The following is a 25,346-nucleotide window of genomic DNA, read 5'->3' as shown; positions in this document are numbered from 1 at the left end:
CTGTACTGTCCATTCATGGGCAACAAAGAGGAAACTAAAGATGGATAGTTGAACTTGTGGATAAAACACAAAACCCCTACCACTTTTAAATTAATAAAATTTTATTTTAATGAAAAGTAAAGGCAGATACAAACTGTGGTTTAATCAAACAAAAAAATAGAAGCAAACCTGACAAAGCCTGGGTAAAATGGTTTTAAAATACTCGAAGACTGGCTTCTGTGACACTCCATATCATATGCCATATATTATTCACTTGTCTGAAGACTTCTTTTGTGCTAGATTCTGGAAAAGAGAAAGAAATGAATTATAGCAAATTAAATCTAATGAGTTCAGTGTGTTCTTTATGGAGAAGTTTTTAAACATTGAGATATTTTTTTGCCTCTGAAGTTTGACAAGCATGATAAAATTAACGGATAAAGTACAAGTAAGTTACATTCCTCCAACAGAAACTTGAAACTGATCATAAAAGTGAGTAATACAAATTTCCCATGAGTGTTATTCTGCTATTGATGCTAGTGGCAGCTGCATCTTCATACAGCTCAATCAGGGGCTCTGAAATGAACCTTTAAAATCCCTTTATTTCCAAAAATGAGACTTCAAAATATTTTTTCTTTGTATTGTTACACAGACTGACAATCAAGAAATTTGAAGTTAAGATTGACATTCAGAGAAAAAATACACTTTAATAAGTTTTTGTAAGGAATTTGTGAGTGGACAAATAAAATATTACATAAAAGGATGCTATTATCATCCTATTTCTCCATATTCCCGTCTTCCATTTAACTGACAGCTGGAGGTAAATATTAATTTAGCTCCTAAATGCATAATCCTTTGCAGTTTTCAAGAAACTAATGATTAGTACTAGTCCCCCAAATAGGTCTTTCTTGTGCTAAAAACGTATCTTTAAATTCTTTTCTGTGCTTCCCTTTTCTGTGAGAAATGATATTCCTGGACATTTGGAAACAATAGGGTAAAACAAATGAGAATTGGAGTGCACCTGCAATGCAAGGATGTTTGGCTGTGTACATAGTATAAAACACTGCTTATATAAAACCACTGCTAATCATCTTAAATTACACCTTTAAAAATAAATTATCAAACACTTAAAATACATAATGAAAACGGCATACCATTTGCAGAATTTCAATTTCTGTTCGAAGAGTCTCACAGATACTTTCCCAATCATCATCTTTGCAATTTTCCAATTCTTTCTTAAGCCTGTGCCCAAAAACAAATAAATTTTTGGATTGGAGAACTGTTGCTTGGGCAACTATTTTTTTCAGCTTTGGTCCCAATTGTCAATTTGACTTATGTGAGAAAACCCTCATTGATCTATTTGCATGATCAAGATTTAAGTTTGCTAGTTTTGTAATTGGCAGTCCAGTATGCTGCTCTCCCACAATATTGTTGGATTTCATTCAGCACTGGCAGTTGTGATGGCAATGTGAGGAACTTCAGAAAATGACAGTTTAGGTTTTTACAAAGTATATCTTGACTAAGTACTTTGTTAGACAAATTTCTGGACCATGTTGTTTTCATAAACCATGAAAGATTTATGGCCTCATTAGTCATCATTTTCCTTATTTAAACATGTAAATTTGAATGTTGATACTTAGGAAGTACCATATGTTACTGTTCTTACTTTCCCTGCATATCTACTTGTAGCCACTGGTGGAGACAGAATATTGGATTGGATGGGTCCTCCGCCTGACCCTGTGCAGCCATTCCTGTGCAATCATTGCCCCATAACCCCCCCCAGACTCCTTCACTGTTGCTGCTGTTCTCTCCCCACTGCTCCTATTACTCTTCAGCTCTTACTGACTGTTTCCCAATAGTCTCAGCCAGGAATTCTCCAACTTTTCTACAATAAGCACCAATTTTAATATAGCAATTTTTGCATTCCAAAGAGCATTTAGTCCTGCTAAGAGGAGACCCCTAAACTTTGCACATCAATGACTGTAATGGTTTAAATTAATACTCGGTAAACCAAGAGAAATCTATGCCAGAGCTTTTAGTAGTCTGATGAATACAAGGTGATGAGATTATACTGAGTCTTTCCATGGCTGTCATAAGAAAAGCATGAGAAAGCTGAAGTTGCTTACCCTTAATACAGTTTCAGCAAACAATGTGAATTTTCTGGGACATATAGACAAACTGAAAAAAGGAGGAAAAGTATATATTCTGCTTCTCATTAAATAGGTAAACTGATGCATCAAAGCAGGACCTTGTTTCTTCTGAAGTTGAAAGAGGAGGTAGCAACCATTTTTTCTTTTATATACTCTAATAGGGAATAAATTATATGACCATATTATATAGATGATGCACCTCTAGCTGTCCTACTGCAGATGCAGATAGAGTTTGTTTTCTACACAAGAAAATGGCTTTTTTTAAAAGTCAAAGGTATAGCTGCATATGAGAGGAATAGCTTAGTCACCATGTGGCATTAGAATAGTAGCACAAGACTGGACTGTAAGTTAATTTTCTGTTCCTGTGGAAAATGTAAATATCTTACCATCAATAAGGAAACAGTATGAGCTCTGTGTGTTTGTATTACAAAGGAGTAAATGCGTCTTCTTTCAGGAATATTTCTCCTGCATTCATAACACATACAAGTGTTCGAGCAAAAGGAAATTTTGAACTACACTTTAAGAAATGAAATATTCACTGTACTGTAGTACACTGCTAGTTTACAGACCATTTGCATTGGGAGAAGTTCATTTCAAGGTCTAAGATCAGCTTCTGATCTTGATTAAATCAGCTTAACTTCATTGCCTTGCCTCCTCATTTTTTTTCTCTCTGTGTTCTCTGTTAGCGTGATATTAGAACCCTAATTCGCTTAAGACAAACAAAAGCCCCACTTTGCCTAATTTACTTTAGGAAAGACATAGTGTGTTAATCTCAGGGAAAATGCTCTCTCATTGTCTTCGACGTTGTAAAATTGATGCATAGTCTGTTTGGTAGTTGTCAGCTAAGAATGATACCAGTCCATGTTAGGTGTATACTAAGGGTAGAACAACCAGAAGATAAGCAGTAAGAGTTGCTTATCTGTGTCTTGGGATTGTGAATTAATTAATAATGATGATGTGCTTTGAAACTGTAATGTTTTGCATATGGATTTTAAAATTTTATTTAAAATATTTTATAAAACTTTTAAATGTGGTGACAGCACAACTCCTTACATAGCATGGGGTAGTGGTGATAAAAGACATTCATTCAAATGTGGTGTTTAATTTTTACATGAATCAATTGATTCTGCTTTCAGGTCTTCCTTCTTTCTTATTTAGAAGCTAGATAATTATGGTATGTGCCAGGAATATTATACTCGCAAAACAAGGGCTGTCTGTTAGGTTACAGTCTACACAATTAATGCATTGGAGACGCCTGAGTTACTGAATAAATGATGAAGTTTTACCAGAAGGAATGTGAGACGATGGAACTATTAAAAAAAATGCTTAACCTGGAAGCAGATTTAGCTTTTTCATTTTACATTTAAGATAAGCAGGATATTCATATTCATCTTTCCACTATCAGACTGAATGTGCGAACCAATTATTCATGAAGCTATACTGTCTAGATGGAGGGCAGGTTTTTTGTCAGCTTCAGAAACAGAAAGAGATGTACCTTTTGCCAGACCAGGGATTAGTATGACAATTATATGCTCCTTATGGCTATGATAAAAAGCAAATCTCTTAAAAAAAAAAAAATCTGAAATATCACTTTAGCATTTGGCCCTTTATGTCCTTTGTTTTTGTTTTATTTTCAGCATTTTGGTCTCTTTGATAATATATCTTTCAGAAAAGTCATTACACTGGATTAACAGTGTGTTGGTAAGTTACAGGATCACGAGTAATGGGCTCTGATGAACAGCTGGGGTTGAAATGCCATATTTGTGAAAGGAGGTTTGACTATTCCTTTGAAAAACATTCAGAATAAATAGCGATAGCAAAACCTAGACTTAAATCAAGTATGTGGGACAACAGCATCAGCATCTTTTTGGATGCTAGCTTGCCCTAGACTGAGGTCTGCTATCAGTGGTCCATTTTCCATTACTCTTGAATGCCAGAAGTGACAAAGAGATGAAGAAGGAGGAGATCACTGAAGATGATCGATTTTGCAGCTTTGAAATGAGCACAGCTATTAAATGTCTTTGGCATTTGTGGTTGATATGCACTATTCTTGAATTTCAGATGTATATGCAGAAGGCAAATAGGAAAAATAATTGTGAAATCAATACATGCTGGTATTATGAATTGAACTGTGATGAAAATAATGTTATTGTCAAACCGGTTTCTCTGAAAATCATCCACAGATTCATATTACTGGATCAAGACTTCAGCAGCCCAAACTTGCATTCCAGGAATAATTTTATGTAAAGAGGTCTCAAAGAAGAAATCGTTTGTGTAGAAGGCAGGGTGAATATGTGTTTTTAGAGCCTTTTTTTTCAAGTGGGGATGGAAGACCCTACCTGATTATTGTTGGAGTTGCAGAAGGAGCAGACTGCCTCTTGGTTGTGTTTTGCTGAGACAAGTAAAAATTTTTTTTTCTTATTTTCCTTCTTGTCTTTGCCTTGTTTATGATCACCATTTTATTTTTTAACCATAAATACAAGGGAAAACATTAGAGTGTATTATAAAACGGAATTGCTTGACACTGATATACAGGGCATAGAATTTATGGTACAAAACAAAGTTCCCTAAGAAGTTATATATAAACTCGAGACCATGTATGTTGATTTTCCTGAATTTTATCATAAAGGTCAGGAGAAACATTTATCAAGGTTTTAAGACTTTATTGAGATTGAAGAAAAATATAGAAGACTTCAGTTTATTGTCTCAAGCCAAAGTAGAGCTAACATGCTGGGGTCATTCAGTCTCAGTTCACTACTGGGAGTAAATTAATGTGTATGTTTCTACAGTGAAAGCAAGATTTTGCTGGGTATCTACACTTTGCTGACACTACTAAACAGAAAATGCTATTGATACAGCTGAAGAAGTCAATAAATTTCAGACTTTTATCAGTTGATTGAGGAAGGGAGAAAATGAGTCCTAAATGGAATTCAGTATCTCAAAACATAAACTCAAGCACTTGAGTTGAACAAATAAATTATAAAAGTATGTGCTTGATGGAGCAGAAATAGAATAAAAATTAAGAAAGTGATCTAGTAGTAATAACGAATGCTAGCAAGAAGATGAAAAATGAAAGCGAACAGGGTACTAGGCTACATAACAATGGGAATTAAATGTAAATTAAAGTTAATAGAAATACCTTAGGTAAAATAAGAAGATTTCAGCTTTTACTGTTTTGGATCAAATGCTGATTGTAAAATACATAATTATCGTTGATTAAGGCTTGTGTTTTGTGAATGCTGTCAGGCAACTTTTTATAGAAGCAGTTACAGGTCTTGAAAAGTGTAGTTTGGTTTTTTGGTTTTTTTTTTAATGTCTATTCCCCAAATACATAAAACATCACAAGAAGTCTTTAAGTAATAAATTATTATAGATGAATAAGCATGGAAAGGTTAAGGCACATTGAATTAAACTACTATTTAGGATGAGATTTTGCTTTTGTGCAGACAGCAACCAAAGTTATACAGACTACTTTCCATAGGAACTGTAAGAACAAGGTACACAGGAAAGAAAAAATTTACAAGCATCAGAGACATCAAAACTGAAATGTGTTTCTAGGGGTCAATAAAATTCCTGTTGAAAGGCAGGGAAAATAAATATGAGTCAATGATCCTTCTAGTTCAAGTATCTTGATTTTTCTGTTGTACAGGGAAGATTAGATCTCAATCTGGATGTATTAATATGGCTACCCTATTGCTGAAATTAGTATCTCTATACTGTACTGCTTTGCTTCATGTGAGCTATATAATTTTCTCAGAGCTAGAAAAGATTTAGAAATGTTTCCTTCTGCATTATGGGCTCTCCATTCTCTGCTCATCTTTCAGGTTGAATGCATCTTTCTTGAAAAGTAGGTGAGAGACTTGTACACAGTATTCTTACACCCTTCTGTTTTTTGTTGGAAATACCTCTTGCTTTTATTTTTTCCACAGGTATATTTACTTTTGGTGTTTATAGTTGTCTTTTGATTACATAGTATGCTTAGGCCTCTCTTCCCCTTTGCTTCCAGGTACCTATTACTGAAGTCCTTAGTTGTACATAAACTTGCCCTGTATGTAATTACATTCCTCCTCTTCAGCCTACAAGGTCTAGAGTGTTTCAATTGTTTTACACTATTGTCTTAAAACACTTTTTATTCCAAAGTCATTATTTAAAACATTAAGCAAGACCAGCTGTGACTGTAGTTACCTTCTTCCAGCCCCAAAATTTCTTTTTTCAGACCTATTACTGTTGTTACTATTACTCATTTCCTTACTCACTTAATATGTCTTCCCCAGGTTAACTAGTAGTTTCCCATGCGGGATAACATCAAATACTTTGTTAACATCTAGATGGGTGGCATTTGTGTTTTCTTTGACTAACCAATCAGTTGTCTTATCAAAGAAAGATATCATTAGTCAGATTTGATCTACTTTTTGCAAATCCATACTCCAATTTATGATGGAAACCTATTTTAACATAATTCAAACTATAATAGCTCCACTGGGCACTGCTATTAAAAAGAAAAGCTTAAAAAATCGATGAGGAGAGTGTCATTAAAAAACTAATTTTGAACCACGTATATTACTCCAGAGACTGATACTTCCTGATTATAAAATTTAACATAAAATTAAATTGCAAATATTTTTTTTAAAACCACCAGAACCATGCATGGCCTTAGGCAACCCGCTGTTAGCGTGAAACATTTGTTCAGCTCTAACGAACATATTTCCTGTATGATTTGTATGAAAGAAAGCATCGCTTTTTCCTTCCTAATTTTGGTAATGGACTTTCTTTTTCTGTATTATGAAGTATAAGAAGCAATACTATATTTTTAGGAATTAGACATGTATACAAAGCCTTGAACTATTTACAAAGTAAGCTGACTTCATGCATTTCCCTTCTGCTACTGCTTTTCTGAAGTAGAACAAAAAATCAGGTTTCAAAAAAACAATTTATCCTTAGTCTATCTTTAGAATAGTTTGAAAAACTATCAATTTTAGGTAGAAACTGTCTGTTCTTAGTCTAAATAAACTTTAATTAAAATTATTTCTAGGTTGCTTTACATAAGGCAACACATAAATTTAAAATTAAAATGTGAAAGAAGATAAATAATTAATATAGTAAGTAATTACAATGAATATAATAGTGAAATGACATAGCTAGGAATTTACTGGTATCAGTTAGTCTCTGCTTCACTCCTGTATTGTTCCACTTAAGTGATGCTACTTGTTACCTGCCAGGGAAATGTGACTCAAGAGAGCTGATGCCAAAGTTCTTTCCTGCTGTTTTGTGTTTGGCATTGGCATTGGCAGAACAGATGATTAAAATAAGGCTTTTGATTTTAATTGCAGATCTTTTCTGAAAAAAAGCCCTCTTTTCTTAAATATTTCTCTGAATTATGCACCTGTATCATGAGACTTACGATTTCTAGGGTGCCTACTTTGAGGAAGAGGGTACAGTGTCTCATCCACAACTATATCTGTGCTTAACATTCAGATTTTGGTTAGCTTTTTCCTGTATCTGATGTGTGTTAGAACAAGCCTATAACTGCAGCACCAACAGCTGTTGGAATTACCAGTGTGTGCTTCTCATGACCTTTTGCAATTCTTTGATGGATTTGGGAGAAATTTTATGAAACTGCAGACATGGTATAGGGCATTTTGCTCAGATCAAAGATGAATTGCTGTAATTTGAATTAGCTGGCTACACTCTTCAGCTGAAATGCAATTTACTTTAAGATATATACTTAATTGTAATGAAGATTCTTGCCTTGCCAGCTACTTTTGATATTGATTTTTAAGCTGGGACTAGGTATGTGATACAATAACAGACTTACAGGGTGTTCTGGGAGCTGCATATATCAGATTATTGATGCTGACTGTCTCTCACACTTGTTCTAAGGAAGCATTAAAAACATTGGTATTTTTACCATTTAAAGAGTGGTGTGGTTTCCTGCTCTGTAAAAAAGAATCAAATTTTGTGCTTATTTCATAGAAAAAAAAAGTAATTTTGATCCACATTACTTGTGTCAAAATATTCTTCTCTTTATATATGATTTTCAGTAAAAACTAAAATTCTATTCTTGCAATAGATTCTGTATGGGGAAAAAAGCTTATCTTGTCAGGCTAAAAAGGGTTGTTTCTCAAACACCGTAGGATCAATCACATTGATTTTAACATGACCAAAACTGACTCCTATTAAGAAATACACTAGTATATGTAAGATTGCATTAATTGGTACTTTGGCTGCAAAAGGTCCTTGCAAGTGCCAAAGGTTTGTCTAGATTGTCAGGATGGCTTCCTGGTTCACCCCAGGTGCCTGGTACTTTAGTTTTTCTCACTGACACTGCATGAATTCTTCTTTATTCTCAGATTCCTTTCAGAGGGCATGCACAGCAGTGGACAGGATAGTTAGCTCAAGGATCTGCTCCAGAGAGACTATTGGCATGGACTGCATCAGCATGTGCTCTGCTGCAGCAGCCGTGGTCTCTCAAATACTTCTGTGGCAAGTCACAGGGCATGCAATGCACATACCAGGTATTGTCCTTTTGAACCGGCACTCTGCTGTGTTCTCCTTTAACTCCTTTAAGTATTTCATGCATTTTGAATGGAAAATATGTATGTATACATGACATTATATCTTAATGTCACAGAGACACTACAAAGGGATCAGAGCAGATATGATCTCACCAAATGCTAGGCAGTGTGATGACTGGTTTGTTGCAGATAATGCTGCCTCTGAGCAGTGTAGGCACAAGCCAGCGCATATGTATTGATCTATGGGCTGTGCAATCCACAATGATAATTGGTTCATTGGATAATTCAGACTGGAAGAGATGTCAGGAGGTCATCTAGCCCAATGTCCTTCTCAAAGCAGGGTCAGCTACAAGGTCAGACCAGGTTACTCAGGGCTTTATCCAGTCAAGTCTGAAAACCTTCAAGGATGAAAACTATGCAACGTCTCTGGACAACCTCTTTCTTTGCTATTCTATCGTCACGATAAAAAAGTTTTTCCTTAAATTGATTCTAAACCCCTCTTGTTTCAACTTCTGCTTTTTGTCTTTTGTTCTCCCACTGTGCAGCACTGTGCATCCATCTTCTTGATGACCTCCTTGTAGGTACTGGAGGTCAATCAGGTACCCCCGGGGGACTATTTATATACTGCACTATTTATAGCATATAATACTTTGAATTCCCTTTCATTCTCTTAATTCAGTACTCCAAACCAAGAAGTGATGAGTAGGTTTTGTTAAAAAAACAGTGCTATGACATACAGAAGTAGACAAATGAGGATTGCCTGCTTGGCTGTACTGAAAAGCAGAATCTATTAGTGCTGACATGGAAGTACAGTAACATAGCTACGTGCTTCTGGCATCTGAGTTAACTTATTCAGGGCTATGTCTCTCTATAAAGCATTGAGCTTTTCTGATCAAGTGCAAGATAGAAGTATGATTTAGGCAAATCTGCCCTAAATTTTGTCCAGTATCTGAAATGAAAAAATATTTCAATGTAAAGAAAATGTCTTCAATATATTATTACACCTCAAGGAGCGCTTGCTTTTTGTGATAGTAGTAACAGAAGGAGGAGCACTTTATATTTTGCACTACATGCAATTATCAAATAATGCAAGTTTATCTGGACCATAAAATGAGGCACTTTATGAAATAAAAAAATCTCATCATCCTTCTTGCTTTGGTTGTAAATGACACTTGCTAGTTTTGTAGTTAATAGAATTTAATATGTTTTATCCACTGTTGTGTTTTCCACCCAGATAAAACCAATGTATCATTCCACAGAGCTGTGAGTTAATTTCACTAAGTAGAAAGACAGACATACATGGATTTGAATGATTCACCTAGGATCTCATAGCAATCAGTGGCAGAGTTGGGCATTTAAAGTAATATAATGTTTGCTACTTCTGTACCTTATACACAGGAAACCTGTTATAGAAAATTAATTACACCAATTTGGGTATTAAGTGGTATCACGGCAGTAAACTACTCCAAGGGAAGTATGTTATTTAGAAGGAAGTTGACAACCGCATGTATCGCAAAACCTAATATATCACAATGGAATGAATAATGTAAAGGAGTGAATTATAACATGCTGTCTTACAGAATTGCTGCTGTTATTATTTACACTGTGTCTTCTATGTATATGTTGAATGTAAAGTTTTTGCTACTGTATGCAGAATTGTGAGCTAATTAATTTTTATGCTGAGGGAATTTTGGCCATGTCTCAACACCATGTAAGAGGTTGCAGAGAGTTAGTAATAGGGCTGATATATCATTTTCTTTCAAAAACCGATATTCAGCAAAAAATGGGCCATTACCAAATTGTCTTTCAGAAAAATGTTCAGGGTTGTCTGCAAAATTTTATTTTTCCATTGAAAGTTTTCAGAAAAAAAATACTATATTTATTTATTTTAGTCAAAACCTCAGAAATGTATAGGAAAAAAAAATGTGATGGTAACAAAAGTTGTGTTTTCCCTAACAATTTCTGTTAGAGAATATTTTGGAACAGCTTTTCTAGGAGGAGTTCCTTTGCATTGTCTATTAAATATTTTTAAATATCCATAGGCACTTTCACCTGGAACACCATAAAATAGGAAAAAGTTGGTTAATTCTGTGATATGAGACTTTCTGCATTGGAAGATTTTTTGTTGAAAACATTACATTGTTTTCTGTATAATGAAAACATAAACGTCACACTGAAGCAAACTGACAAGAAACGAGTCATTACCACTCAGTTGCTGGGAAGCAATATTCACTATTAAGGGAGACTGTGCAAGGTCTTCTGTCTTGGTTAAATCTTCAAAACTGCGTTCTAAACTAGCTTAATTAGACGGCAAACTAGAACTGATAGCAGAAATCATAGAGAAAACAAATCTACATATAGTAGCTTCAATACAAGGCCCACCTGATCCAAAGAGGTTATTGTGGCCAATCCATTCCATTGCAATCAAGCTCTGGGGAAGGTTGTACAGCCAGTCAGCAGAAGTATGTATACACTGTCTACTACATACATACATACACATATACTACGTTGGGTAGTTCATCAGTACTCTGTGTGCCACCACTATTTTTACAAAAACTTAAGAACTGGCCTTCCACCCAAGGAGCAGTCTTTTGGTCTTCCTCCAAGTTTGACTGACTTCCTTGCAAACACTTTTTCAGTTTTTAGTTCATTGGAGTATGCATGTAAGGGTGAAAGGCTGTAATTATCAACAGGAATTTGTGTTCTGTAATAATAATGAATGATTCTTCTGATTTCAAAGGAATATTGTACAGGAAAGATAAAATAGTCATTGCCACCAGGACTGGTCTGCAGTTACAGACCTAAAATTAAATTTAGGAACTTATTAACATGAGAGTCTTACCTTAAACATTCAGGATCAGCCTGACATTTTTCAGTGACTTGGACTTTTTCTGCTTCTAAATCTCTCGTCATTCTTTCAGCCTCCCTGATTACTTTCTCAAGGTCTAAACATAAAATAACGATTACCTTATAAATATATATTAATCATCCATATTCAAAGACTTCCTACATTTTCTAAATTTATATTTTCTAATATTTCTTCGTGAAACTGCTTGTAGGGTAAAGGTATCCAAATAAAGAACATTAATTGTTTTATTATTGTAATTGGTATGCATATTGCAATCTTCTAGAAAATTACATTCCTTTTCCCCAACAATTTATGACCATATTTATGGCTTGTCTTTCTTAGCTCTCTTACTGTAACATGTTATTCACACATTTGTAATCTAGAAGTGGTTTAGTAACTTTTAAACATTTTTTTTAATCCGAATTTCAAAATAATCCGTATTGCTTGTGATGACCTTTGACACAGAACCTTTCTTGGTTCCCTCTGTATCTTTTTAGTTTTTTCTTTTATAGGGTTTCCTGTGTATTTGACACATTCCTCCCAGCTTTGTGTGTAGACTTCTTCTTTTATGCACAGACTTTCACACACTAACGCACAAATGTCAGTAAAGAGATGATAGTTGAATTTACAACTCAGAGGTTTAGCACCTAGGCCAAATCTGTCTTTAACAGTCCAAGCCATGTAGCTTGTTAAACATTTGAATTTTAGTGACATTCTTTAATTATAGGTTAATGGTTTTTAAAGAATATTTATGTTGATTTTAAGTTCACTTTGAAACACTAAATTCTCTAAGTATATGACTTACCAGCAAAAGTAAAGTTTTTTTTTCATATTTATAGCTTATGATTCAGCAAATCTGTAGACCTCAGTATCATTGACATTTAAAATAAATCTTATTGAAATCACAGAATCGTATAGGTTGGAAAAGACCTTTAAGATCATCAAGTCCAACTGTAAATCTAACGCTACCAAGACCACCACTATACCACGTCCCCAGGCACCTCATCCAAATGTCTTTTAAATACTTCCAGGGATGGCAACTCAAACACTTCCCTGGGCAGCCTGTTCCAATGCTTGAGAACCCTTTCAGTGAAGTAAAATTTCCTAATATCCAGTCTAAACCTCCCCTGGCGCAACTTGAGGCCATTTCCTCTCGTCCTATCACTTCTTACCTGGGAGAAGAGACCGACCCCCACCTCTCTACAACCTCCTTTCAGGTAGTTGTAGAGAGCAAGGAGGTCTCCCCTCAGCCTCCACTTCTCCAGGATAAACAACCCCAGGTCCCTCAGCCGCTCCTCATCAGACTTCTGCTCTAGACCCTTCCCCAGCTTCATTGCCCTTCTCTGGACACGCTCCAGCCCCTCAATGTCTCTCTTGTAGTGAGGGGCCCAAAACTGAACACAGTATTTGAGGTGCAGCCTCACCAGTGCCAAGTACAGGGGCACGATCACTTCCCTACTCCTGCTGGCCACGCTATTTTTGATAGAAGCCAGGATGCCATTGGCTTTCTTGGCCACCTGGGCACACTGCTGGCTCATATTCAGCCGGCTGTCAACCAACACCCCCAGGTCCTTCTCTGCCAGGCAGCTTTCCAGCCACTCTTCCCCAAGCCTGTAGTGTTGCATGGGGTTGCTGTGGCCCAAGTGCAGGACCTTGCACTGAGCCTTGTTGAACCCCATACAACTGACCTCGGCCCATGGATCCAGCCTGTCCAGGTCCCTCTGTAGAGCCTTCCTCCCCTCAAGCAGATCAATACTCCCACCCAAATTGGTGTCGTCTGCAAACTTACTGAGAGTGCACTCGATCCCTTTGTCCAGATCATTGATAAAGAGATTAAACAGAACTGGCCCCAACACAGAGCCCTGGGGAACACCACATATGACCAGCTGCCAACTGGATTTAACTCCATTCACCACCACTCTTTGGGCCCGGCCATCCAGCCAGTTCTTAACCCAGCAAAGAGTACACCCACCTAAGCCATGAGCAGCCAGTTTCTCCAGGAGAATGCTGTGGGAGATAGTGTCAAAGGCTTTACTGAAGTCTAGGTAGACAACAACCACAGCCTTCCCCTCATCCACTGAGTGGGTCACCTTGCCGTAGAAGGAGATCAGGTTGGTCAAGCAGGACCTGCCTTTCCTGAACCCATGCTGGCTGGTCTTGATCCCTTGGTTATCCTCTACGTGCCGTGTGATGGCACTCAGGATGATCTGCTCCATCGGCTTCCCCAGTACCAAGGTCAGGCTGACAGGCCCTAGTTCCCCGGGTCCTCCTTCCGGCCCTTCTTGAAGATGGGGGTCACATTTGCTAATCTCCAGTTAACTGGGACCTCCCCAGTTAGCCAGGACTGCTGGTAAATGATGGAAAGGGGCTTGGTGAGCACATCTGCCAGTTCCTTCAGTACTCTCGGGTGGATCTCATCAGGCCCCATAGACTTGTGAGTGTCTAAGTGGTGCAGCAAGTCACTAACCATTTCCCCCTGGATTATGGGGGCTCCATTCTGGTCCCCGTCCCTATCTTCCAACTCAGGGGGCTGGGTACCCAGAGAACAATTGGCCCTAGTATTAAAGACTGAGGCAAAGAAGGCATTAAGTACCTCAGCCTTCTCCTCATCCTTGGTCACTGTGTTCCCTCCCCCGTCTACTAGGGGCTGGAGATTCTCCTTAGCTCTCCTTTTGCTGCTAATGTATTTGAAGCAGTATTTTTTGTTGTCTTTTACAGCAGCACCCAGATTGAGCTCTAGCTCAGCTTTGGCCCTTCTAATTTTCTCCCTGCACAGCCTTGCTACACCTTTGTAGTCCCCCTGAGTTGCCTGCCCCTTCTTCCAGAGGTCATAGACTCTCCTCTTTTTCCTGGGTTCGAGCCAGAGCTCTCTAGTCAGCCAGGCCGGTTTTCTTCCCTGCCGGCTCGTCTTTCGGCACCTGGGGACAGCCCGCTCTTGTGCCTTTAGGACTTCCTCCTTAAGGAATGTCCAGCCTTCCTGGACTCCTTTGCCCTTTAGGGTTGCCTCCCAGGGGACTCTGTTGACCAGTCTCCTAAACAGGCCGAAGTCTGCCCTCCGGAAGTCTAAGGTGGCAGTTCTGATGAACCCCCTCCTTACTTCTCCACGTATCAAAAACTCTATAATTTTGTGATCACTATGCCCAAGACAGCCTCCAACCATCACATAGCTCACAAGTCCTTCTCTGTTCATGAACAAGAGGTCCAGCGGGGCACCTTCCCTAGTTGGCTCACTCACCAGCTGTGTCAGGAAGTTATCTGCCACACTCCAGGAACCTCCTAGACTGTTTCCTCTCTGCTGTATTGTATTTCCAGCAGATATCTGGTAAGTTGAAGTCCCCCACAAGAACAAGGGCTAGCGATTGTGAGGCTTCTCCCAGCTGCTTATAGAATAGTTCATCAGTCTCCTCATCCTGGTTGGGTGGTCTGTAACAGACTCCCACCACAATATCTGCCTTGTTGGCCTTCCCCCTGTTTCTTACCCATAGACACTCCACCCTATCGTCACCATCATCAAGCTCTAAACTATCCAGACACTCCCTAACGTACAGGGCTACCCCACCACCTCTCCTGCCTCGCCTATCCCTCCTGAAGTGTTTATAGCCATCCATCGCTGCACTCCAGTTGTGCGAGTCATCCCACCGTGTTTTCATGATGGCAACCATATCATAGTTTTCCTGATGTACAATGGCATCCAATTCCTCCTGCTTGTTGCCCATGCTGCGTGCATTGGTGTAGAGGCACTTCAGCTGGGCTGTCGTCTGTGTCTCCTTCATAGAACAACACCCCTTGTGTGCTTTGAGGTGTTTCACTGGCATTTCCCTCTTGGCTCCCATTGCCTCAGCATCCCCTAGCTCAACTCTGTTCGACTTCAGCTGTGCCCCAGAGTACCCAGCACATCTCAGAGACACAGGCTGAGTGCCCTCACTGGCACCTGCTCCCTCTAACCATGGCACGTCGTCCCTCAGCTTCCCTTGGGCAAGCCTGATATTATCCCCCTCCCCCTTCGAGCCTAGTTTAAAGCTCTGTCGATGAGCCCCGCAAGCTCCTGAGCAAAGATTCTCTTTCCCCTTTGAGAAAGTTGAATCCCATCAGATGCCAGCAAACCTGGTGCTGTGTAGGCCATCCCGTTGTCAAAAAAACCAAATCCGTGGTGATGACACCAGCCACGGAGCCATGAGCCACGGAGCCGGATAGACTGGGTGCCTCTGTTCGTTCTAGTGTCACTGCCTACAACTGGAAGGAGAGAGGAGAAAATAACCTGTGCTCCCGAGTCCCTTACTAGCTGTCCCAAGGCCCTGAAGTCTCTTTTGATTGCCCTAGGACTTCGTGTTGCAGCTTCATCGCCCCCCACATGGAAGAGCAGTAGGGGGTAATAGTCCAAGGGCCGTACCAGGCTAGGGAGTATCCTAGTGATATCCTTCACCCGGTCCCAGGGAGGCAGCAGACTTCCCTAAGAGGAGGGTCCATCTGGCGTATCGGACCCTTGGTTCCCCTCAGAAGGGAGTCACCCACAACTATAACCCGTCTTCTCTTCCTTGTGGAGGTGGTGTTAATACGAGAGGTACTTTCTTCTGACCTGGGCGGCACATCTGGTGTAGATGGACTGTCATCCCCATCCTCCATTGACTGGCCTTCCACCTCCAGGGCCTCATACCTGTTGTACCTGGGGAGGCGAGGTGGGCAGGGATGGCCTTCACCTGCCGCCACGGGCGTGGACTTGCCTCCGTTCACTCTCCTCCTTTGAGCTGCTGCCTTCAGCCCGGTGCAGGGGGGGAATACAGGATCCCCTTGATCATGGGTTCTTACTGGTGGCCGCTGCTGCTCCTGTTCCTGTCTCGGGGGGGCAGAGCATGGCACCACCAATCTATCTCTTTCTCAGCCTCCCTGATGCTCCTTAACCTTTCTACCTCCTCTCGTAGCTCTGCCACCACGCAGAGCAAATCATCCACCTGGTCACACCTCACACAGCTGTCCGCACGGCTGCCATGCGTGAACAGTGAGAGGCCCAGGCACTCCCTGCAGCCTGAGACCTGGGCGGCCGCATGTTTTTGTGGGAGCTCCGTCTGGGCAGCCACATCCACTCTGGCGAGCACAGAGGGCATCGCTTTCTGATGAGTGAATACCATAGCTGAGTTTCTTCTGAAAGGATGGGGACTACCGAATGAACTCACTTTTCACAGTTCCTCTTGAGCTAGTAGGGTGACTTCGCCTTCCCTGCACGCCCTGCCTGTGCAAACTGATGCACCGCGCCCTTCTGATGCACCACGCCCTGTTTGCTAGCCCTGTTCGCCGCGCTTCTGGTTGCTCGCGCTCCCTGGGAGCTGCTCTTGTACGGGAAGGGAAGGGAATTGCCACTGTCACTCTTGTTCCCACCCATGCTTAGTCAGAGCCGGGCCCTCGTCAGGAGCTCCCTCCTTCCTGCTCAGGGGCCGGGGCGTGGCTGCGGTAGCCCTAATCCATATTATTTGTTATAAACATGTTTAAAAATTATGTATGACATAATGTAAAAATATATTAAAATCTTGTTTCTATGATTTCTTTTTCTTGAGAAAAATAACTTGACAGAAAAGATTTTTCAGAAGCATTTGTTAAGCCACAAATAATTATCATACCAAGTGATTATCAGGCACACCTTTGAGTTCGCTTTGGAGAGTAAGTAAATCCTGCTTTAATTCATTCTTCTGCAGCTGGAGTGCATTTAACTGAACATTTTTATGTTCCATTGACTCCATTTCTAAGAAAAAATATATTTTAAATTAAAATGAATTGCAGTTTTAGTCTTCATGATATAATCTTAAATAGTCTTAACTACTTCTACCAATCTTCAGCTAGTCAAAAAGAACCTTAAATATAAAACTAAAATCAGCTAAAATCAGTCATATAAAACCCAGTTCGCAGGAAATTATATGTCATAATGTATTCATAACTATGAAAGAAAATGTTTTTTAATGTTATTAAGATGTTTGACATATTTTGTTGACTAGGCATAAAACGAACGTTTTTCAGCTATAAGGGAGGATGACTTATTGAATAGGTGGTGAACAGACACCTCTCAGCAGGACTAAAAAACCCTCTTATTTTGTTTAGTGTTATGGACATTTGAACCTGACCATTGACAGCATCTGGAATTAATTGTGATTGTTTCCCTGACAACTGGATGTCCTCACATAATTTCCTTGTCATGAGTTACTTAAACTTTTCTCTTTAGTGTTGTCAGTGTGCTCAGGACTGTAGCAGACAGAAAAACTGACAAGTATGTCAAAAAAGGTACAGTTTAAAAGGATGGCATCAAGACAGCAACTGAACCTACAGAAGAATGTTAGTCGCCTTTCATGTCCTACTGATCATTTGACTGATCAGATCTGCCAGAGTATTTAAAAATTAATCATTAAAAGTAGCAGGTGTCACCAAATACAGACTTTTTTTCAGTTGTAGATCAGAATTAGAGCCACAGGAAATACAGAAGGTACCACAAAGTATAAACTCAAATGGGTAGTCATATTTCAGTAACTTTACATCACATATGGGGAACTCAAAGTGCTGGCGCTTGATGAATCATAAAATCGTGAGACTGGAAAGGACTTTGAGGGGTACTGCATTCCTCCTCCTGAAGGCAGGATCAGCTGTACCTCTGTCATTTCTGACACATGCGTGTCTAACCTGTTTTTAAAGACCTTTGTCAATGGAGACTCCTAATTCCTTTGGTAATGGAATCTCCTAAGGCAGAGTGTTTCAGTGTTCTTCTTAGAAAGATTTTTAAACAGCCAGCCAGACTCTCCCTTATGTGGTTTACACTTGTTACTTTTTATTCAGTTCACTATAGGTATGGAGAATATATTAATTTCCTTTTTACAGAATCCTTTAATGGTTTGAAGACTGATATCCATCTTCCATCAGTCTTTTCCTTCATAGGTTAAATAGTCCCAATTCTTTCATTTTTTTTCCTTCTCATGTTCTCCATATCTCTGATCACTCTCACCGGTCCCATGTGGATTCTCTCCAGCTGGTCCACATTTTTTCTTGAAGTGTAACATCCAAAACTAGATCCACAGTACTCCAGCTAAGAGCTTAACTGCCCTAAATAGAGTGAAGGATTATTTTGCATGTCTTAGAGGTCAAAATTATGTTTATGTCTCAGTATGGTGTTGGCATTCTGATGTCATTGACTCATGTTCAGCTTGTGATCCATGACGACTCCTATTTCCTTGCTGAAGAATTGCTTTTCAGTCTGACTCTGTTCTGAGAAATCTCATATTCTGTATCTTAAATCAAAGAAAAAGTTATACTGTGGCAGTAAAAGACCAGTCCTACAAGACATCTGTGCATATAATTCTTTTGAATCTAAGGAAATTTACATAGCTCAACCGTAGGTGATTATAGTCAGTGCAAACCTAATATGTATGACATGTATGACAGTGCACCTCTGTGCTGGTTGACATTAGACATTGGGAGCCACTTCTACAGGTCTGCTTCTTCTCGTAGTGCTCATAGTCAGAAAGGGCTGAAGAGGATAGGGAACAGAAGAGGCTTTAATTATGCTTGTGTAATGTGTTATGTCAGACCACACTCTTTCAGTTTGGTGCTAAGAGGAAGTTCCAGACAGCAAGGGAATTGAATTAAAATTATTGTTTTCCACAGCTATATTTTACTGATTTGTATTCATTCTCTGGTAATCCAAGATAAAATAGTTTAATATAAGACTTACCATTTTTCAACAGAGCTGCCTCATTCTCTAAATCGTTTATTTCAGTCTTGACTTTTTTTTTAATCAGAAGATCTCTATTACTTGTTAGTCCATACTCATTGTTAAACTCTGTTACTTCTTTAGTAAAATTATCTTCCTCTTCAGTCATTTTTCTCTTTGCATCTGTCTGTAAAAAAGAAGGCGAAAATTTAATGTTCAGGTGAAAAAAAGAAAGTCTTTGTTAAGCTAGGCAGACTGAAACACACTGTTGTTTATCCTTAAACTTGTAGTATGAATGTAGTATATTTACTTTTCCTGACTTATGAGAACATGAAAATAGTCTACAGCTTTATCATTTTGTCTGCTGTTTTAATGGTTTTTTTTCTGAAAAAGTGAAGGATATATTTTTAATAATAAAAAGTTTTAAAAATCACTACATTACGTTACAGACTTGTGCCAGCAGTTTCTCAGTTCAAGTCTTTATTGAAATTAGTAGAAAGTTCTGATTTAAGTCAGTAGCATAGTATAGCCACTTTTTTTTTTTTTTACATTGTATTAAATTAAATAAAGGTGGTGTTTATTCCTCTGCAAAATTCAGACTTACTTTAACTCCCTCAATAACTACCAAGAAAGCTATAGCTGATAGGAAGTCACTGTTTCATTTTCCGGAAAAAATATTCTAAAAACAAAGGCAATATTAAATTCCTTTAAAAAAAACTTAACTGATTGCGAAATTAAATAAAATGAAATGACCGCTATATACAGGAAGAAATAAATTATAACCTATATATCAACCTTGACTGGTTCCAATTAAAAGAAACTTCACACTTCTTCAAAGGATATTTAGCTTTTATAGCTAAATAATTTTTATATGATACTTATAATATTTATTTTTATTTCTTTCTTTATATACTTAGGATTGGGAATACTTTGGATGCTGAAGAAATATTACTTAATTAAAAGGATATCTGCCTAAAGATTTAGGGTTAATACTGGTGATTCATACTGAATATTTAAAATTTAGCTCTACTGATTTAAAGTACAAATACATATGCAGAGAAGACTACTCATCTGTGGTATTTCTTAATATCTACAGATCCAAGGATCCACAATGAAGTAAGAGGAAGGCAATATTCAGGTTCGCACAAGAGAGAACTGAAAAGCTTGTTGTCTGTATATGTTGCAAGTAGCTACCTTTTAAGAGGTGGCTAGGTGTGTCTAGCATCAAAGAGATTGTGTAGTATATCAGGATTCCTAAAATGTGGTGTTAGCCTCCCTGAGTTTTTCCTTTGATCCTTCCCAAAATGTTTTATTGTGGATGAGGCAGTTCAATTTAAGGTGAGACTTTCCTAGTTTTCTTTTACAAAGGAAATCATATATCAGAATTGGAGTTCAGTCATACAACAGCAGACATTAGAAAATGAAGTCAAGAATGTTAAATCAGCTTTGTAGATAAACTGCAGCGTACATTACCTTAGATCATGGTTTAAATTAAAAGTGAGACATTTACATTAAGTATGCTAGAGTAAAAAAAAAAATATTTTCCAGATTTAAAACATTACTTCTTCAATATTCGTGAATTTTAAAGCTGACTACTCTCATACAGTAGAAAAGAGCTGCCTGAATACCGTAGCTGGAAACATACAAAGATTTTAAGAAGACTGCTTTTTTGATTAATAAGTTCAGCTTTCTGTTTTTCTAAGCTGTCTTCACGTTTCTTCAGAATTTCTAAGTAGAACTGTTTTTCAGACAGATGCTGAACCTTCCAAGAGAAAAAAAAAGTTTATAAAGTAAGGTTATCTTTTTATTATTTCATATACTTTGATATTGTACATAAGGATCTTGGTCCAGTTAAAACACATCTGGCACAGCTGCTGGACTAGCAAAAGCATAACAGTTCTTTTTTTCTCCCCCAATAATCTTCAAATACACCACTAAGCTTTTAAAAAGTATCCTTTCTTTAAAAGACACCTTTAGTGCCGGTCTATCTATCTAAAATGACATTTTAAAGTCTGATCAGTTTAGGAGAATTTTTTTCAGGTTAAAACCAGGAAAAATACTGATCACATGGGATCTTTTACCCAACATAATACACTGTGCTCCATCTAATTGTGTAAAGCTCATCATGTACCAAATCAGACAATAATATCAGAGGGACAGGGGTACAACATCATTGTTTTGACTGAATGGCTGTACACATCATGAACTCTGCAGTGCTACTATTGCATATGTGAAGGAGGGAGGGATATGCTTATATTTTTCTGAGCACCATTTCTGAAATTCTTAGCCAAGGAAGTGTAATAGAAATTAGCTCATTGGTTAAAGACAGTTGGACCATAACCTCCCCAAGCCCCAAACTTCTATTTTGCACATAGTTTTATTCTTAGTTTTATTAATTTTAAACAGTAGTTTATCTGATAGAAGGGTATCCTGTTCAACCGTTGCATTTTCAAAATTTGCTGAAGAGTTCTTCTCAATTTTCCAGTGCATCTACTGTATCATTGTCTAACCTAAGTTAAGATATATTGTGGGATAAACTATAACAGCAGATAAATAGGGAACAGCTAAGTGCTGAAGAGTCTTAAAGGATGAGAATCATTCATCTGATGAAGTGGAGAAAAGGAGGTCAACAGAATGACTCAGACTGTAATACTCAGAACGACGAGTAGGGAAAGCAGAGTTAGCAGAATTGCCCAGAGACTGTAAAGGCACAGGGCAAGTATCAGGAAGTAAATTGAATAGTCAGGCTGATGCATGACTGTGTGCGCAGAAGCAGAAAACACCAAATAGTGGTGATATTACAGAGGTAAAAATGAAAAGATTGTAAAATGAAATAATGTAGATGATTTTGGAGAGGGTGCAGATGAAGTGCATCTGATCAAAAAAGGAGGAGGATAATGGAATCAAATGCCCTAAGACCAGAATGTGAGAGTTGGAAAGGAAAGGACCAGGTTTCTTCCTTATCCCTGATATGTCTGGCATGCTAAGTGTCCAGGAAGTGCTTGCCTCAGGAATATTTATTTAACATATTAATTCAAAGCGAGTAGATGGTCTTATACCACAGTATTTATATTACTGAACATAACTAGCTGCAGTGTAGTTTCTCCATCTGTAAGACGTCAACTTAATATATGCATTTGCAACAGATATTTTTTAAGAAATCATTGAGCCATTAAAAGCAAAATGCTATAATTTGGGTTCTAATTACATGCTACCTGATTTTACAGAACAGAGGAAAAAGATAGCATTTCCTAGGAATCTTTGATTGACCACAGGCAGTCTCTGTGAAATAGATGTCAAAACACTTTTGAACTCAGTCTCACTGCTTGGTCAGGCATAAGCTGCTGTGCATGTACGTGTTTGGATATGTATGCTTATAAAGAAGTGCAGTTATTTGGTGTGGGACAAATTGAACAGCATTAGCTGAACAGCATTATTTAATATTATTTGAATTACATTAACTATTGTAGACATATGTAAAGTTAATTCCTGTACTGAAGAATAAATTACTTTAAATAATTTCAATAGCTATATAATCTTTAAACCTAAATACAGCCTGGCTGAAATGCATTTTCCCATTCTACTCGTTTTCTGTATCATTTCCTATCTATAAATGAATCAATGTCAGACTAAGCAAGCAAGTAAAATATATTTTGTGGACATCCGTGAGAACATTATTAATCCTGGTGGGTAAAGCATATAAGATTTAATTAGGAATAGTTCTTCAGCTCTTCCCATTAGTCGTTTACAAGAATGGCTCTACTCTTGGGACCTTCTGTACCTACCACATAAACCTTGATTACATCACAATGCATCAATAACAAACTAGTAGTATAAACATAAAATTGTGATGTTCATAAATAAATTTATGAGCAAAGGACTTTACCTAACAAGAAACACTCAGATATAATCTGTGTTGGTTAAATAAGTTATTATTTTAAAGCACATTTGGGCTCTGAGATTGTGGCATGCATAAATGCAAGCACGTGAATAACTGCTTGCATGATTATAGTCTCAATTTGCAAACAGTAAATATTTGTAAATCAGTTCTCTTTTATGCTGACCCCCTTGCAGTAATGTTGATATTTATTATATATATTACATAGTCGTTTACAAAAGGCAGAAGAGCCTATTTTTGAAAGGATGAACATGATCCCCCAAACATTTATTTTCACAACTAGGTGAGGCAATCCCCCAAAGGTTCCTGAAAATGCTTATTTAAATGATAGGATACAACAGTTCTGACTTCAAAGGAGGCTCCATATGCTTTCCTGTTGTGCATACACATTCTGCCAGCACAGATACTTAATAGCACAGGGGATGATATTTAGACTTCATTTTCAGGCACAAGCAAATGGATTTTTAAATCATTTGTAACCACAGGTATTAATGGTGAAAAGCTCTGCAAAACTGGAAGCTTAATCTGAAAATATGTCTCCAGTTTGGTTAAATGGAAAGCATAATAAAGTCTTAAAAACACTAAATTGATTCAGACACTTTCCTCTGTCTTCAGCGTCCCTAAAAAAATCTTAGGCCTTGTAAGCCCTAACTGTGAGCCCAGGCTCACAGGAAGATCTTTAGTATATGACTCAAGATCCTGTGAAGTAAACACAGGGAATGTTTCCATACATTGTCTGTGAAAGGCCTTTAATGAACGGCAGTGGGCAACAAAGGAATGGTTTCCGGGCCTCTGAAGGAAAGTGCTGTAACAAGCTCCAGGACTGTTAAGACAGGGCCGCTCACACCGTACCTGAACAGAGGCTACCTCCAGCTGACGTCTGGTGGCTGCGTCTTGGGAAGGGACTGACCTGACATGGTGGTCCGCTCCCTGCCCAGCTCTATCTGCGGAGCCAGAGTGACTTTCACGTGCACATGTGCTGTCTCCAGTGCTTCCAGATTTTGGAAGCGTTATCTGGAAACGTTCCTACCCCTGAGGTGAGCCAGGGGCCAGCCTGGCGGGTGAGATTTGTGAGAGGGGAAAGACACTGAGAGACCTTTTTTCACTACAGAAACGCACGGTGTAAGTTTTCTCAATGCTGTGTTATTCGGTAGGTGAAGCATACTCCTTGAAAGTGTTTATGAATCTATTCCTGAAAGAATAGGTCATATATTTGTAAATATAATGTATTTCATTATTATGTATACTATAAACATGCCTGCTTACCTTTGTTTCTAATTTCATTTTTGCAGTGCTCAGCTCTTCTTTTATTTGGTTAATTTTTTCATAACTTCTATTTATGTCGAATTTAGCTGGAACACAACAAAAAACGGTAAGAATGTGTGCTCAGTTTGTAAAAGTTACAAACTTGGTTTCTAATTTCATTTTTGCAGTGCTCAGCTCTTCTTTTATTTGGTTAATTTTTTCATAACTTCTACTTATGTGGACGTTAGCTGCAATACAACAAAAACCTGTAAGAATGTGTGCTCAGTTTGTAAAAGTTACATTCTTATAAAAACATGCCATTGGCAAGAAGCAACCAGCCCAGCTGCCTGCTGAGCTTTCACTGACAAAGGTCCCCTCGTAGGGGGTCCCCAGCACAGGCCCCCAGCACTGGTCCCCAGCACAGTGGGGCCACCCTGCTTTTCCCCCGGGACATGGAGAGGCCATTAAGTGTGGTCAGTGCTGCTGCCGGACCCACAAGATGGCGGCCATGGGGCAGACCTTGTTGGATGAAGCGCTTCTTCTCCCTTGCCTGCTTCTCTGTGAGCTGTATTTGCTGGAACAAAGCATCCAGGTTCATTTCTGGCTTCTCGTGGAGTCTGTGGGCTCTCCAGGTCTTGCTGTCTTTGTGGAGGGCTGGTTGATCAAAGCTGGGATGCCCTGGAGGAAGGTGGGGCTGGGCCTGGCCACAGCCCTTCTCTCAGGGCTCTGCACCCCACCAGACCTTGGCTCTGCCCTCTGGCCTCTGCCTCCCTGGGGTCAGGAAAGAAACCGCAGACCACAGAGGGAAGTGACTGCAGCAGATGGGGCAGGGCTGAGGAGGAAGAGGTGACAGGGTGGGACGCGTGGGCTGCAGAAAGTAGGGGAGCGAGAGTGAACCTCGGGCAGAGGGAAACGTGGATGACTGGCTGGGGCAGTCCACATGGGAAACAGGGAGATGGAAACGAGCAGGCAGAGAAGCAGCACAACAGGAGCAGGAGAAAGAAGATATTTGGCTAGGCAAAAGGCAGCT

At 38.8% G+C, this 25,346-nt stretch overlaps 1 protein-coding gene across 1 annotated transcript; it reads right to left on the bottom strand.

Moving 5' to 3' along the window:
• Nucleotides 1-249: 249 nt before the first annotated feature.
• On the bottom strand, nucleotides 250-24,914 carry CCDC172 (coiled-coil domain containing 172). The gene is made up of 8 exons (XM_072869265.1): nucleotides 24,836-24,914; nucleotides 24,338-24,423; nucleotides 20,819-20,935; nucleotides 19,195-19,360; nucleotides 17,122-17,223; nucleotides 11,484-11,586; nucleotides 1,131-1,218; nucleotides 250-282 (listed from the first exon to the last, which is right to left on the bottom strand). Exons 1-8 carry the CDS (start codon nucleotides 24,912-24,914, stop codon nucleotides 250-252), a joined length of 774 nt encoding a protein of 257 aa, XP_072725366.1.
• Between the last annotated feature and the right edge of the window lie 432 nt (nucleotides 24,915-25,346).

Source organism: Ciconia boyciana, chromosome 8 (assembly GCF_034638445.1).
Source record: "Ciconia boyciana chromosome 8, ASM3463844v1, whole genome shotgun sequence".
In the NCBI taxonomy this organism is placed as follows: Eukaryota; Metazoa; Chordata; class Aves; order Ciconiiformes; family Ciconiidae; genus Ciconia; species Ciconia boyciana.
The sequence above is the reverse complement of the archived record's forward strand: the minus strand, read 5'-3'. Positions and strand labels throughout refer to the sequence as shown.